Source organism: Typopeltis vanoorti, chromosome 8, assembly GCF_054136105.1.
Source record: "Typopeltis vanoorti isolate ZY-2024b chromosome 8, IOZ_Tvanoo_1.0, whole genome shotgun sequence".
Classification (NCBI taxonomy): domain Eukaryota; kingdom Metazoa; phylum Arthropoda; class Arachnida; order Uropygi; family Thelyphonidae; genus Typopeltis; species Typopeltis vanoorti.
Genome location: NC_143556.1, coordinates 10,341,775 through 10,356,926, shown reverse-complemented (window position 1 = coordinate 10,356,926; position 15,152 = coordinate 10,341,775). Strand labels below are relative to the sequence as shown.

The 15,152-nt window shown below is 35.2% G+C and overlaps 1 protein-coding gene across 2 annotated transcripts in view; it reads right to left on the bottom strand.

The window, feature by feature from the left end:
- LOC150103728 (rab GTPase-activating protein 1-like) overlaps positions 1-13,596 on the bottom strand; it is a 473,281-nt gene extending 459,685 nt beyond the window's left edge. For both annotated transcript variants that reach the window (XM_090397129.1, XM_090397130.1), the window contains exon 1: positions 13,409-13,596. In XM_090397129.1, coding sequence (XP_090253255.1) covers positions 13,409-13,427 — 19 coding nt within the window. In that variant the 5' untranslated portion in view covers positions 13,428-13,596. The remainder of the gene's footprint in view (positions 1-13,408) is intronic.
- Positions 13,597-15,152: the final 1,556 nt, after the last annotated feature.

Sequence of the window (15,152 nt, the reverse complement as noted above, 5' to 3'; positions counted from 1 at the left end):
CGTTCTCTTAAACGATTCAACGATGACTTCTAAGACCGGAACAGGCCATACTAGGCCTAAATCCTTGATATCCATGATGATGATGATGATGATGATGATGATATAGATAGATAGATAGATAGATAGATATATAAACAAAATAATTTTTATAAATTTCATTAATCTTCTTTTCAGATATATATTTATATATCTTCATCTTCATTCTCAAAAATTTTTGAACTTGAATCTTCATCAGAAACCGAGTCATCGCTGTCTTGAAATAATAAGTCATCCTCCGGTACATCAATAGAATTACTAATGTCGCACTTTTGAAAATATTTTAGAATAATTTTGGGTTTCGCTTCATTCCATGAACTCTTTACTCATTCGCAAACCTGCGAAATTTTTACTTTCTTTCTCCTACCTGTAGATGTTTCCTTAAAATTTGGAGATTGCATTCAATTGACCCATTTCCCCCTTCATAAATGCTATAAATGGTTTGTTTATTGATACGTCTAAAAGTTGAACCGCGGAGGTGAGTCCTTGGATTACGGTCATTTTTGTGCTCATTTTGCAAAGTTCGTTCTTAACAGCTCCAGTTTTATGGCATCTAAAGTAATCCCATACTAACAGAGCAGATTTCCGACGTAAACTGCCAGGACGTCTGGACCACACCTTCACCCATCCTTTTGGATGAATATGAATCTAAACTCTTTTGGGAATTTTTTTTTCTTTAGGCATTGTTTTCTTTTAAAAATTAAAAAAAGGTGGCAATTTTGTTCCATCCGCACAGCAACGGTATAGTTGGTTTTTTCGTGACCAGAAGTTTTAACAATAACTTTGGAGTCAGCAGTCTTGTTCGAGTACACATCAAAAGCCAGAGGCATTTCATCCATATTAGCTATATGTGAAAGTTCCAAATTGTCTTGTTTTCTAGCATTTATGGTGAATCTGTGAAACTCAATAATTTTACTTTTGAATTCGTCTGACATTTGATATTTTAGTTTTTGCACGCATGCATAAATAATTTCATAAATGTAAAGCGCCATGATGGTGACCCTGTAAATTCGTTGATATTTATTTCTGTTGCCAATAATTTTGCTCGTTGAAAAATCATTTTTGTAGATATTATTATTATTATTATTACGTAACCCCTCCAGGACTCCAAGGACTCATCGCGGAGGGCACTCTACTCTACTTTGCTACATACATCCGCAGCAATCCGATATTCTTTCATCCATTATCCAAGTTTTTAATTCATTTTCGATTTCTGGCCATTTTGCCGGTTTTCTGTGGAGATTGGATTTTTTACGATTTGCTTCTAGTAATTTCTGCTCTTGTTTCCTCCAAGTTAGTACTATTTTTTCTGTAGGCGGAAGCCCAAAATACCGTTCTGCTGCCCTATTATTGCCATTCTTTTTAGCGTACTCAATCACTCTACGTTTAAACGCAATCGTATACCTATGTCTTGCTTCGTAGAATCCATGGGTTAAAAAATAATAATAATAAATATAATAATGTATTGATTACTAGTTTAAATTCGTGATCATTAACGACCGATCACGAATACAACTATTCAAACTGATCACGCGTTATACACAAGGGACGACGCACCGTCACTGCGCATATTAAAAACACATCGGTGTATAAGAAGCACTGGTTTATAAGTATAGGATGCACCCTAATGTTCAGATAAATTTTAGATACCAAAAGCGCGCTCTTATATGGCAAAAAATACGGTAATTATTGTTTTCAAATAACTAGGCATGACATATCGTTATTATACACAACAATAGAGGACGCTAAGAGTTCCAGGTCAAGAGACTTGCAAAGGACAAAATATCGAACAATCACAGATTAAAAATAACATACAAATACAGATACTGAAATCAAACTAATTAATATTTAAAAATTCAGCTGGAAGAGGACTGATATTTACGGAATATGAAAACTCAAGTGTCGGGTATTAATCTCGGGTAATCTAATGCTCGTGATTAATACATAATTTCTGAAAATTATATTTCCAATTTCTAAATACAGGGTGTTCGGGATAAATTTGACAGTTTCGTAAGGAAAAAGAAAATCTTCTTTGTATCTATTAAATTTAATGAATTGACAAAAAAACATTACAGGCAGAGTTAATTACAATACTATCAACAAGATTTACTCAAAATAACCACCATTAGCATCGATCACAGCTTCAATTCTGCTTCGGAACCTCGAACAAGCTGATGCTACAGTCTCCCTGGGAAGGGCCGCAAAAACTGTTTTAATTTTATCCATTAACTGGGCTTTTGTATTACTGGAAGTGCGATTGGTGTCTTTTTCAACTGCGCCCCATACAAAATAATCCATGGGGTTAAGGTCTGGGGAGTTTGGAGGCCAAACATTTGGACTGGTGAAGTCGTAGAAATTTTCAGACAACCATTTTTGACTTTTCCCAGAGGTGTGGCAAGGGGCCGAATCCTGCTGCCATACATACGGCCTACCATTGGCTACCCTTGTTATCCAGGGCTTGACTACAGTTAGCAACTCCACGAACAAAGCCCGAATTCCAATGCCAGGGTTCTTCAACACCTGTTCCTGCAGATTTGCGAGGAATTCTGCTGTACGAACGCAATCAGATCGTCTGCTAGGGATCTTTCTTCTTGCTACATCCTCGTAGTCACCATTGCAAGTCTCTAGTTCATGCCTGATTGTTTTTACTGTATTCAGGGAGCATTGGGCAGCAGTCGTAATATCCTTATTTTGATGGCGGGCACGAATCATCATGATACAAGTTATTCTCTTCCATGATTCAGGTGGGTTCCAGCTATCCATCCTTTCTGACATCTTGTATATGAATGAAGAAGGGTCCAAACTTTTAAATGAAGAGAAGTGTGTGTTAATACATGTAACTTACGGAAAAATATAATTAATTATAAAAATGTCAAATTTATCCCGAACACCCTGTATATTGGGCTTAGTACGGTAGCAGAAGAAAAAGACACCACATCAAATTAAAGGGATGTAATCATTATCAGAGAGAAATATAGACAGCATATTAACATAATACAATAAACATTATCAGGAAGCTTGTGTACGAGCTTCCTGATAATGTTTATTAACGAAAAGTTTATTTACAAACGAAAGCAGAAAGAAACTCACATAAACCACGATGGTTTTTAGGACTATAGAATTGCGAGAAGCAATTTCACAAAACTAAATAACTGTTGCAAATAGTAATACCCCTTAGGGTAAAAGCAACTGTATATATTGTAAATATTATTTACTATGATGTATATATGTCCTAGTGGTAGTCTCATTGGATGTGGAACTGAACGAAATAAATAAATCCTCTGATTCTTTAAGCTCCTTTAATTCTAACTAACTTTTGAAGATTGTGCTCTGTCCTCAGCCTTCACTGATAATAAAATCATATGATCAATGAACTAAGGCATTTGGCAGAGAGAGTACTACAGACAATTGTCACTATCTCGTGTGCCTAAACCCTAATATTTGTATTATTGTACATAATAATTTCCACAAGCCTACACACACGCCCCTTATAATAAAAAAAACATTGGCACTAATAATAATAAATGAAAAAAAAAAAAAAAACGGCCGTATTTTTTGACTAGCTACTATGAACCTATAGCATATTAGATGTTGGCTAAGGAGTTTTTAATTTTTTTTTTATTGAGTTTATTTTACTTTTGTATTTTTATTTATTTTGTACATAATCTAGAAATCCTATTATAGAAATAAACACGGAAGAGAATAATATTTATTTCTAGAGAACGTTCTATTTTTTGCTCATCATCATGGCACACGATTACTTGCAAATCCCACTCTCTTCCAGAATAGGTAATGAACAGGGGTATAGTCGGGCAAGGACGCGATAGGGCGACGCCCTGGTACTTTTTTAAAACTGTCAAAATTTTAAAATTTATTATAATAAATTATAAGACTTATAATGCATTTCCAGTTTTGGGTCAAAAGCAGCTTGCCGCTTTTGTCATTTTCGTTTCAGAAAGCAAGACAATCTCTCTGCATATGGCCGTCGCAATAATAATAATAATAATAATAATAATAATAATAATAATAATAATAATAATAATAATAATAATAATAATAATAATAATAATGCCGCACTTCGTGTTCTGGATTTTTGTTTCCCAGGCAGAGCCCTTGCACTATTTCTTTTAGGACTACAACCCTGGTAATGAACGAGCTAATGCTGAAAGAATTCAAGCTATAATGTAATGGGTATTCAGTACCGTCGACAGGGTGTAGCATAGAGGCACTCTGCCTCATGGCGCGGCTTAATAAGGGCGCTCGTTCAGCCACATTGCGGTAGGCCCCGTCGCTAGGCTAAGAATTTCTGTGAGCCTAGAAAGTGCCGAAAGAAGTTTTTCCAAGCTTAAACTGATTAAAAATTATTTGTGCTCTAGCAAATATTTGGTTGGTCTAGCAACTATATTGATAGAGGCGGACATAGCTTATAATTTAGATTTAGAAGATCTTATAAATAGTTTATTGTGCGATATCCTCGTAGAGCAAACATTTCATTAATATTATTGTGTAGTCATTTTGCATTAATGTTTCTCTTATAATAAAAACAAAATAGCAATTGGAGATTTTCTTATATATTTTTGTCTTATAATCCATCAGGGGCAATATTTAATTGTATGCCTCAGGGCGCGATCTAATCTGGCGACGATCCTGTGGGTATTGTTGTGTGTTGAATTGAAGGACCTCCTGAAATAAATCTAGGTGTGTCAATAAAAATTAGCGAAATAATAATAATATATTTGTAAGGGACACTTGTAAAAAATACTTGCTTAAAAATCTAAAATTTGTGCAAATGTTTTAACAATACAGTGAAACGCTGAACTTGGTGTCCTAAAACTAGAGGTCAACTTCGAAATACGTATAAGTGCGTATTTCGAAGTGGAAATTTTATACAACGAGACATGAATTTCAGAACTAATATGTTGCACATTAATAGATATTTCTTAGCTGCATAACTCATTCAGTGAATTGTTCCTGCTCTCCAATTAATAAGCTTTATGTACGATGATATGGATGTTTGTGAATGTGCTTCATACCTCTTGTAAATACTGCCGATACTCCGGTGAGAGACCACATCCTGCTTATTGGAGACCTGAAGTTATTCGCATTTCGTAAATGTCAGGATGAAGCAGTCCGCGCAGTTAGCCTAGTGTCCTAGGTTCGATTTCCGTCGGTGACGTGAGGAGCTGAAGGTTCTTCCTCAGCCATAGTCAAGTTAGCCGGTCTTGAACGTGGACAGTAGTGTTTTTCCCCAGTTTATTCGGGATTTTTCATATCCCGCAAAGCAGGCAAACCGGCCTTGAGAACTCAACACTACAGGACATAGGATACACCAGGGCGTAGGGCTGACCACCTTATCCTGTGAACGATTTCAGGTCCGATGATTAATAAACCCTCGACACCACAAGGTAAAAGAGGGTAAAAGGAAGATGATGAGATAAATACATCACCTTCGAAGTTTCAAATGGAATGTATAGAGTTTCAATCAGATATTTAATTGAAAGAAAAATCCGATCATATCTCTGCTAGATTTTTATAAAACCTATCTTCCAGAGAAAAATATCCTTCGCTTCACAATCACGCTTTATTCATGTCATCGCTTTTTGGTAGTACGTACATTTGTGAACAACTATTTTCAATGGAGTCAGTAGACCGATCGTGGGATACCCAAATTATCGAAATAATATCTATCATACCTCTTCTTGAATTCATTAACAAATGAAGCACTCGAGTCAGGCAATGCATTCCATTCATTCACCACTCTCCGAGCAAAAAATCTGGTTCTCACGCTCTTCTTTAATGTCTAGGGATGACCTCTTGTTCTTCCATCACTATCACACAGCTGAAATATTTCCCCTGTATCAATCTTATAAAACTTTTTAATAATTTAAATGTTTCTATCACAACCCCTCTTCTCCACCTATCAACCATCCTCTGAAATCCACAATCTCCTCTGCACCCTCTTCACAACTTCCTCATCTCCAAGGAATCCAGGCGACCAGACTTAAGCACAGTAATCCAGATGTGGAAGTATCAAAGCCTTATGAAGTGGAATAATAACCTCTTTATCTCTGGATGTTAGTGTGTTCTTCAATAACCAAGTAATCCTATGTACTATCGTGGACATCTTAGCAATCTGCTCTCTTAATTTTAACTCCCTACTTACCAACATATCCAAGCCCCTAGCCGCATCAATCTTTTGGAGTACCGTTCCATGAATGTGGTATACAGCTGGTAATCTTTTAATCACAAAATGCATGACTTGACACTTTTCCACATTGAACTGACATCCATTATCTTTATTATGCATTTTATATGCGGCCCAAGACAATTCTTCTTCACTCAATGTGTCCCAGGCAAGCCAAAAAGTTGGACATTGATGGTCTAAACGAAGCATTGATTGCATAATCGCCCAAACTTCTGTAAATTGATACCTTAAAATGTTATTTGCTGACAAAATCCCATCAGTATCCATCGCCATGATCAGTTACAATGCCGTGAATATCGCTACCGGGAGTTTTACAGACAGTTGAATAGCCACTTCCCATACGTACCCACCTGAACGGTGGGTATGTACTTTATGGCTTACTTTATTCCTAACTCACTGGAATTGTTACAAAACATTTAATTAATTTAGCGATCAGTTCTCTGGACAAAACCTAATAACTTTCTTCAATAATGACGCCATTCTGATAGCACTGAGATCTAAACCTCTTACAATCATATAATAGCACTGTACACAATACTGTTTTAAAGTGTGGACAGTTCAAGGGGAGTGAACCTACTCTTAAGCATGATACATCTCAATGCAGATGACAATGACTGGAGATACACCCGTTAAGCATTGTTATCTTCGCAGGTTTCTTTAACCAGCATCGAATTTTTGCTATGAATTGATTGATTTTGGTTATGATAGCAAGTAGCATGCTTCTAAACAATCGTAACTGTTTTATGGCTTGAGGAGATTTTATTATGTTTTTTAATAGCTTTAAAGGAACATGTGGACTAGATATATTTAAGTAACTTTCTTGGCTTACACATGTGACAAAAAGTATATACAATGTATTCACAAACTCCAATATACTATTTCATCCAACGTTACGTGGACATCGTCATACGCAGATATAATTAGATTCAAAACATAAATCAAAAATGAATCATAAATCATACGTATATCAGCTCTTGTTTCGATCACAGATGAAGTATATAATATCAGAGTTCAAAGAAACAATTGTTGATAGTTGCGTAGAAAAAAAATAATTTAAAGTAATTATTATTATTATTATTATTATTATTATTATTATTATTATTATTATTATTATTATTTTAAAAAAAGCAAACAAACTTATGAACATCAATAGTGATCACTACCAAAACGTGGATATTAGCATGTAGGCTGATCGGTTGAGGTTCGGATGATTTCGTAGCGTTTCACATGTTACAAGCAAAAGACAATCAAATTTTAAAATATTGGAATGAAGAATTTTTTTCTGGTTCTAAAGAACTCTGTGCCTAGTGTCAATAGTGCGAGAACAAGGCCAGACTTGTAGAATTCCAAAAATGTGATAATTGTTGATGTTATTCAGTTTTAATCAAAGTAGAATGGCCAGTCTGTCCAAAATAGGAAAATATCATGAACAGGGTACTTGATAGACACCCAGTAAGGAAAGAGGTGGTAATGTTTCCTTTGTAGATGGCTGGAAGGAAGCGTATATATTGAATTATATTGAATTAAGCGAAGAGTCCTTGTTATTTGTTCCGAAGTTCCTTTAAAGTAGGGTGTTGAAATGTTTTTCACATCAGATTGTAGTCTGGTAGAAGCATGAGATTTATCAATAATTTTTGAATGGTAGTTTTGTTGTATCCGTTATTACAAAGACTCTTCTGCATATTAGATCATAGATTGGGATCCTTCAAAATCCCAGAAAAAAAAGTGTATAGATTATTAAAAAGCCAGCCTGGTTGTTCGAGTGATCAGCGTATCCGATCTCCAGACAAAAGGCTGTGAGATTGAATCTCGCATGGGCATGGAAGTTTGTGATTGTCTGTGAAAATACTAGTAGTGGTGGTGGTGGTGGTGGGCGGTAAATGGCGTTGGTGTAGTTGCTGTTATTTATAGTTGGTGAGTTTGGTGGTGGAGACAGAGAGTTGTAGAATAGGTGCCCTTCCTCGATGAGTCTTTGGACTCCCTGGAAGTGTCACGTAATAATAATAATAATAATAATAATAAATAATAATAATTTATGAGATTGCTTTTAATTTATTCATTCATCTAACAAAAGGGGATCAGAAGAGTAGATTGTATGAGCTCTGTATATAGCTGGCCAACGCTGTTGCTAATTGTACACGGTGAAGAGAGAGAGACGGCTGACAAGTACCGACATTTCGTGGTGCCTAATCCTAATACTATATTTATTGTCTGATACAATGTGGGTTCTAGGGTAGATTATTTTCTTGAGTTTATGGAACGAAAAACCCAAGTTACTGGGAGGAAAAAAAAAAAAAAACGCTTGCCAGTACAGAGATCGACTAACTCGGGAACAAATAGAAAAAAGGATTAGAAAACATTCCCCTTGTCAGCGACTAGAATTGCGCTTAAGTCGCCATTTTTCGGATGGCTTGGCGTTATGGACGCGTACGTCACTTCTGCTGAGCTATAAATATTTTTAAGCAGCTTCCTATTTAATTTCACATGTACAACTTGAACTCATATGGTTGTTTTTTTAACAATTATTTAAAACCATCCGGAAGAATGACGCAATGAAAACAAGGACTACAGAAAACTATTGTAAGACATGTTTATGTGTGTGTTTATGTATTGTCTAGTGTGCATCTTATACGTTGATTATTATCACTCATGTTGGAATTTTTACGAAGCACATCAAAACATATATGATAAAATAGCTAAAAACATTTTTATTTCGATTTCCGATATTTACTCTGTAAAACTACCATCCATCATTAAGGGAACAATACACACGCATAAAATGCATGTACATAGGCAATGCATGATTAAAAATAGTTATTGTTAACGCCATCGTTCCTTAGTCAATAGGGTTAGGGTAATGATTACAACTCCTGTCAGATAAACAGAATATTATTATTCCCTCTTCCCTTACATGACTTAAATTACAATCTATTTATCCTAGGAACCTCCAAGAAAGTGGTGAATGGTCTGAAAAGAATGCAGCCCCCTTTACCATCTTTTCAATATACGAAAAATTAACATCCCTTATTCACGCTCCTAAAGATTGACTACTGTTCCTTAGTTGGAGTCGATGATTAGGAGCCGATTCTGCCACTATGACAGTTTTGATTCTGCAAACTCCACTATGTACAGCCGCCACAAAATTTCTGAGAAGAAGAAGAAGAAAACAAACCACTTTATTTCTCATAAGTAGATTCGTTTGCAAGGAGTTTTCACGAATCTCTGTCCTGAAGAACTGTACCATCTTCAGCAAATTGGTATGCAGAAATTGCCACATACCTGAAAGATTCTTTCTTAGACTTCCAGGCAATAGTCACTTGTTTAGTGATGTCCACTGGAAGGTTCTTTTTTGGACTGCAACCATCATTTTTGTGGTAACAGTCATTCTAACCATGCAGTGCTTGCCTGACAGATCATGACGTCTGCGAATAGTCGTCACCTCACAATCGGAGAGACCAATAAGCAAACGAGATGTACGTCACGCGTTTCAGGCGGAAGTATAAAATTCGAACAAAAGTACGTCTTCACTATCACTGTTCGTGGCTGCGTCCGTTGCACTTTAGTTCACGAAAAACCCTTCGTAATTTAGCCCATTGTACTCAATGGTAAGTGCTGATAGTTTTTAGAATATTTCTCGGCAGCAAATGGTGATAGAAATGCCACTGCAGTTGAAATTTGTGGTTAAAAACAACGCACGGAAAGAAAAGACGTAATGCTGATCCAAATAGTGCTTCTGTTCTAATCTCTGTATTTCCATTCAAGCTTAACTCCAGCCTCCAGATGTGTACGTGTTTAGAGAGTAGCTCTTCACAGGAAGAGCATGTTGCTTGGTTCGAACTAAAAGGAAAAAGATAATATACACGCTTAGATGAATAGAATCAATGTAAAATACTAGAAACGTTCATAATTTTTCCCCCTGAAATAAGAAAAGAAAAATGAAATTTAAAAGTATTAAAGAAACGGGAATGATGTGGAAGGTGATACTGTTTAAAAAAAAATAGAAGAAAAAACTAACCCACCATGTCTTAAACCATTAATATGGAATTTTAAACATCTTAATTGTTTTATCGGAATGAAGGTCTGAGAAAATAGGAGATAAAAATAAGTAATAGTAGCACTTTACGGGTAAATTTAAGGAAAAATCAGAGTCAGTAGAAGTTTTAATAACTGAATAACACAACCCATTTAAAGAACGGCTTAGTATTGCTTGGAAAATAAAAACATCTTACTGTTATATCACTTTATATACAGGTTTGAGAAAAATTATTTCGCTATAGCAAACTGCTGTTTTATGGCAAAGCCGGTATGGGCAAACTGGAAGTTGATCTCAAACATCAACTTAAAAAAGACGCTAATATACAGTACACGTATTCTATTCCTATTCCCTCAGCCATATCGCTGGTGGGGGTAGCTATACCCTACGATACTACTAGGAAGATGATTATGAGCAAGGTGGTTTCCCGTTGCCTTCCTTGCTGTAATATATTTTTCATGACTGCAGCCGTGTGTGTTCACTGAACCGGTTTGTCTGTTTTGAGGGATGAAAAAAAAAAACCGAGTTACCAGGAGAAAAACTCCACTTCCGTATGAGAAGTGGAGAGTTTTCGAGGAGCAGTGATCATTGAAGTGCGTGGGCAGATCCGAAACACAGCGTCTGTGAGACAGAGGTGGAAGTGAATCTGTAAGAAAGAATCATCCATGAGTCAAATTGTTCTCTTCTGCTCATCGTCAAGAATTTTTGGAACTGTTTTAGGTGCACCACCCTAAACGCGTGAGCAGTGTTCTAAGCAGGGAAGAATTCTCCATGCATGCTATGCTTGCTGCGCAAGCTCATTACGTGAGAAAGAAGTAATATTTATTTGTTAATAAATGCATGCATTTATAACAGTGGCGTATCTGGAGCTGTTGCCGCCCGGGCGATCCCTGAGTTTGCGGCGCCTCTCAATACACACCAAAAATACTACAAAAAGTCAAAACGACGTATAGGAAATAAATTAAAACACTATGTTTATTTTTGAAGTAAAAATTTAATTTCAACATTCTAAAATATTATATTTCTTGCTTTTCTGTTAGCAAAATCATCGATGGCATTGCAAAGTCTATTTCATAGTAATGTAGGTAATTCTTAATCAATGTTATTTAGAAAAACTCCTCTCACAAATAGCAACACTTACAGCAATTGTGAGGAATTCAGCGGTATTACAATATTTGGAAATGAGTTCTCGAGACTGCATTTTAGAATTCACTGTAAAAGTTCAAAAAGGTTCAAATTGCCACCCGGGGAGGACCGCCCCCCTCTAGCTCGCCACTGATTTATAAGCATTCCATTTAGGTTTTATTTTTGTAGAGAGAAGACGTCTTAAGCTTTCCGGCAATAATTGAGCTTTGCGTTGTGTATCGAAGGCCGGTGCTTGCTCCTCTAGTCAAAGCTACCTTGGCTTGCTCGGTTATGTGAGCTTCCAGGTCCTCACTACAGCACTGTGATTTCACACGCGCGCATAGCCATTTCCGCTCCCTTCACGTTGTCTTAAACACAGGCCATACGCAGTGAAAGTAGCTCTAGCCAGTGAGCTTCAGCCAGTCTTTACAAGTGTGCGTGTTGCTTTGGAAAATTAAGTTACAACCAACTTTTTATGAATGTTATTGACCAGTTCATGAAGAAGAACCGTAGGGTAGAATTTGTATTCAAGTGGCTAAATTGAAAAAGAATATCATTTGTAAAATAAATGCTGTATTTGTATGAATAAATGTACATAAATTTCTAAATATATAGTTTGAAATGGTCAGTAATTCATTATTCCGCTAATCAGACTTCAATCACACCTCTCACTGCCTGAATGATAACAAGAGCAAGCGTGAATTTCAAGACCAGCATTCGCCCCTGGTTCTAAGGATGGGCAGATTTGGGATTTGTTTATTTTTCAGAGTTGGTTCTTTGGGTGTAAAATAGCATCTTGAACGAAAGAGAGTGTGCCTAGTTTCTTGGATGCTGAGGAAGCTGTGGATGTGATGTGTTTATGCCAGGAAATCTGGAGGTAAGTGTAAGTAGAAACAGAAAATGTGATCTCATCTGGTGATTTCTGTATTACGGGAGAGGTGGTAAGGGTCGGTGAGCTGAGATCTCTTTTGCGAGAGAGAAGACAAGACTCGGAAACATTGAAGGTAACCATGTTATTCTTGCTCATCGAAGAACAAATGATGATACGCAGATCAATGTTTAAGGTGCTTGTTATCTTGTATCCTGGGATGTGAGAGTACTACATGGTTTGTCAAATGAGTAAGATGAATTACAAAGATATAAAAGAGATTTAAAAAAAAAGTCTGAGAAAGCTACTTTTATAAAAAGAAGTCAGTTCTGTAAGAATTCTGTTTTAAATTTGAGAATTTTTTGTGACATTTTCTTCGTTTAAAGGAAGGCTTCATCAGTCAATGTTCAAAGAGATCAAACATTGCATATAGAATCATGTTTCATCTTATTTATTTCAAAGAGGTTTAATTATGTTTTCTTTTAAAATAACTTGTGTTTTAATATATATATATATACATATATATATATATATATATATATATATATATATATATATATATATATATATATAAGGATCAATAATGAAATACATCATAAAGCAAATTCACATATAGAAGATATTACTTTAAAACTGCTGTCAGAGAACATAATAGGTTGGAGAATTACGAAGTCGCTAATATAATTCCTAAGCGACCACTGTACACAAATTAAAAGGCTTCTAGTTTATCTTGTTATGGAACTAATCTGGGCAGTGACTTCATTCTATCCAATTAATATACTGTAGAGAGGCAATTCGAAGTTACTCTACTGTATTGCTAAGGCACAGATCATTTTGAATCTTTTCACGTGTAATGCGAATACTATAAAAAAGCAAATTATACATGGTTTCCACACACACTTCTCAAACAAAATATTAAGTGAATTTAATAAAATTACAAAGCATTTAATTTTAATTTTGTAATTTAATAAAATTACAAAGCATTTACTTTTAATTTTGTAAGTTAATAAAATTACAAAGCCGTAAAAAGATTCGGCGGAGCGCAAGTATGAATTAACCAAGGAAATGACAAATTTTTCATAAAATGCTAGCAAAGGTTTTTGTATGACTATACGAAGAAAAATAAGAAAAGACTTTTTACCTTGACTAATAGCATCCATTAGCAATCTCGTTGCTACGTGATACAATTCCAGTTACTATTGGAAGGTAAGTACGCTGTACTTCCAAGGAAACAGCTGCCCAAAATGTTGCAATCTAATGATATAGTTTTAGGTAAATACGTTTGTGTCGTTGACAATAGATGCTGGTTGGGAAAAAAAGGAGACGAAAGGTCACACCGTCAATGATAGCCAAGATAATAACTGCATGCTACGAAAACAAACTACCGTGGAATTACAGTAGATGGCAGTAACAAAACTAGTAACGTAGAATGTTGGTCAAATATGTCGTCTCTTCAAACAACACCTCAGGTTTTTTGTTTTGAATAATTATTTGAACCAAGCAGTAGAAGAGTAGAGCTTACTCTAATAGACGTGATGCCAGCACGTTCAGTGACATGAATCAGTCAGTGATTTGTTTATGAATAATCTGTCATTGACATTTGCTCCAAGAACTTCTGAAATCGAAAAATCCAACCTTTGATCGGAATTTGAATTTCTTGCTTAGTTTTACTGAATTAGGCAACGTCAAGTTATTCCGCTCTGTACCATTTACCTCAATACGAATTGACTAAATCAATACAGTAGAGAAGGGAGTAATTTTTTTTTTGTCATTAAATGCGTGCTACTATTTTCAATATAACCAAAATTAGCCCAATAAATGGGAACATAAAGAGATAAGCCTACGACTTTTGTATTCTGATTACAGACTACTGCGCAGTTACACAACTGATATGAAACTAGCTCGTGAATTCAAAATAGTTGTGCAGCCACCCTTAATTAAATGGTGTCATGCTGTTAAAAGGGTCGGGAAAGTGTCGCAATCGGAAACAAGGAGGAAGATTAGGATCTGGAGTAATGTCTTAACAAACCTGAAACACTTTCTTAGAAAAATTAGGATTCTTCATATTAGAAATATAATTTAATTTGTTTTAAAAATAATTCTGAAATTTTAAAAAGAGAGGGATTCAAATATTCTATTTATTGGTAATTGAAATACTTGAAATTACAAAACAAATTGATGTAGAAATTTTATAGGCGAAAAGGCTTAAAATTAAGATTTCCTGAATTGATGTTTATCTGTGAATAAGTGGATTCTTGATATTCAGCAAGCAAAGTGTAGTGTCGTTTCAGTTTTTTTTTTTCCCTTGAAAAAAGGGCTAATGCAAAAAAAACATCAAACTTGCTTAAAATCAGCATAATTCCAGGAACAGTGTTTAATTCTTCATACATCTTCATTCTCGCGTCTATATAAGACAACTACGATAGATGCTCAAAGCTGTAATGATAGCGTTTCATTCCAACAATAATTATTTTATTGCACCACAACAAATGCTCTGTGGCGATAAAACGCCACCTTTCGAAGCGGAATCCTACAAGTAATTTTTAAATAATTTTAGCTGCGTATAATATGAAGACTAATCTTAACTGCGTCACAACAAATGTAATGCGCAGAGAGTGAGATGCGTTTATCATAATAATATTTGATAAATAAATAAATAAATAAATATATATATATATATATATATATATATATATATATATATATATATATATATATATATATATATATATATATATATATATATATATATATATATATATATATATATATATATATTTGTTTATACTTACAGAGGGAATGCATTAGCGTTCATATTGGCCAAGCCGGAGTTCAAATCGAAAATTGGGAATTGTATTGTCTCGAGCACGTTATTCAACCTGACG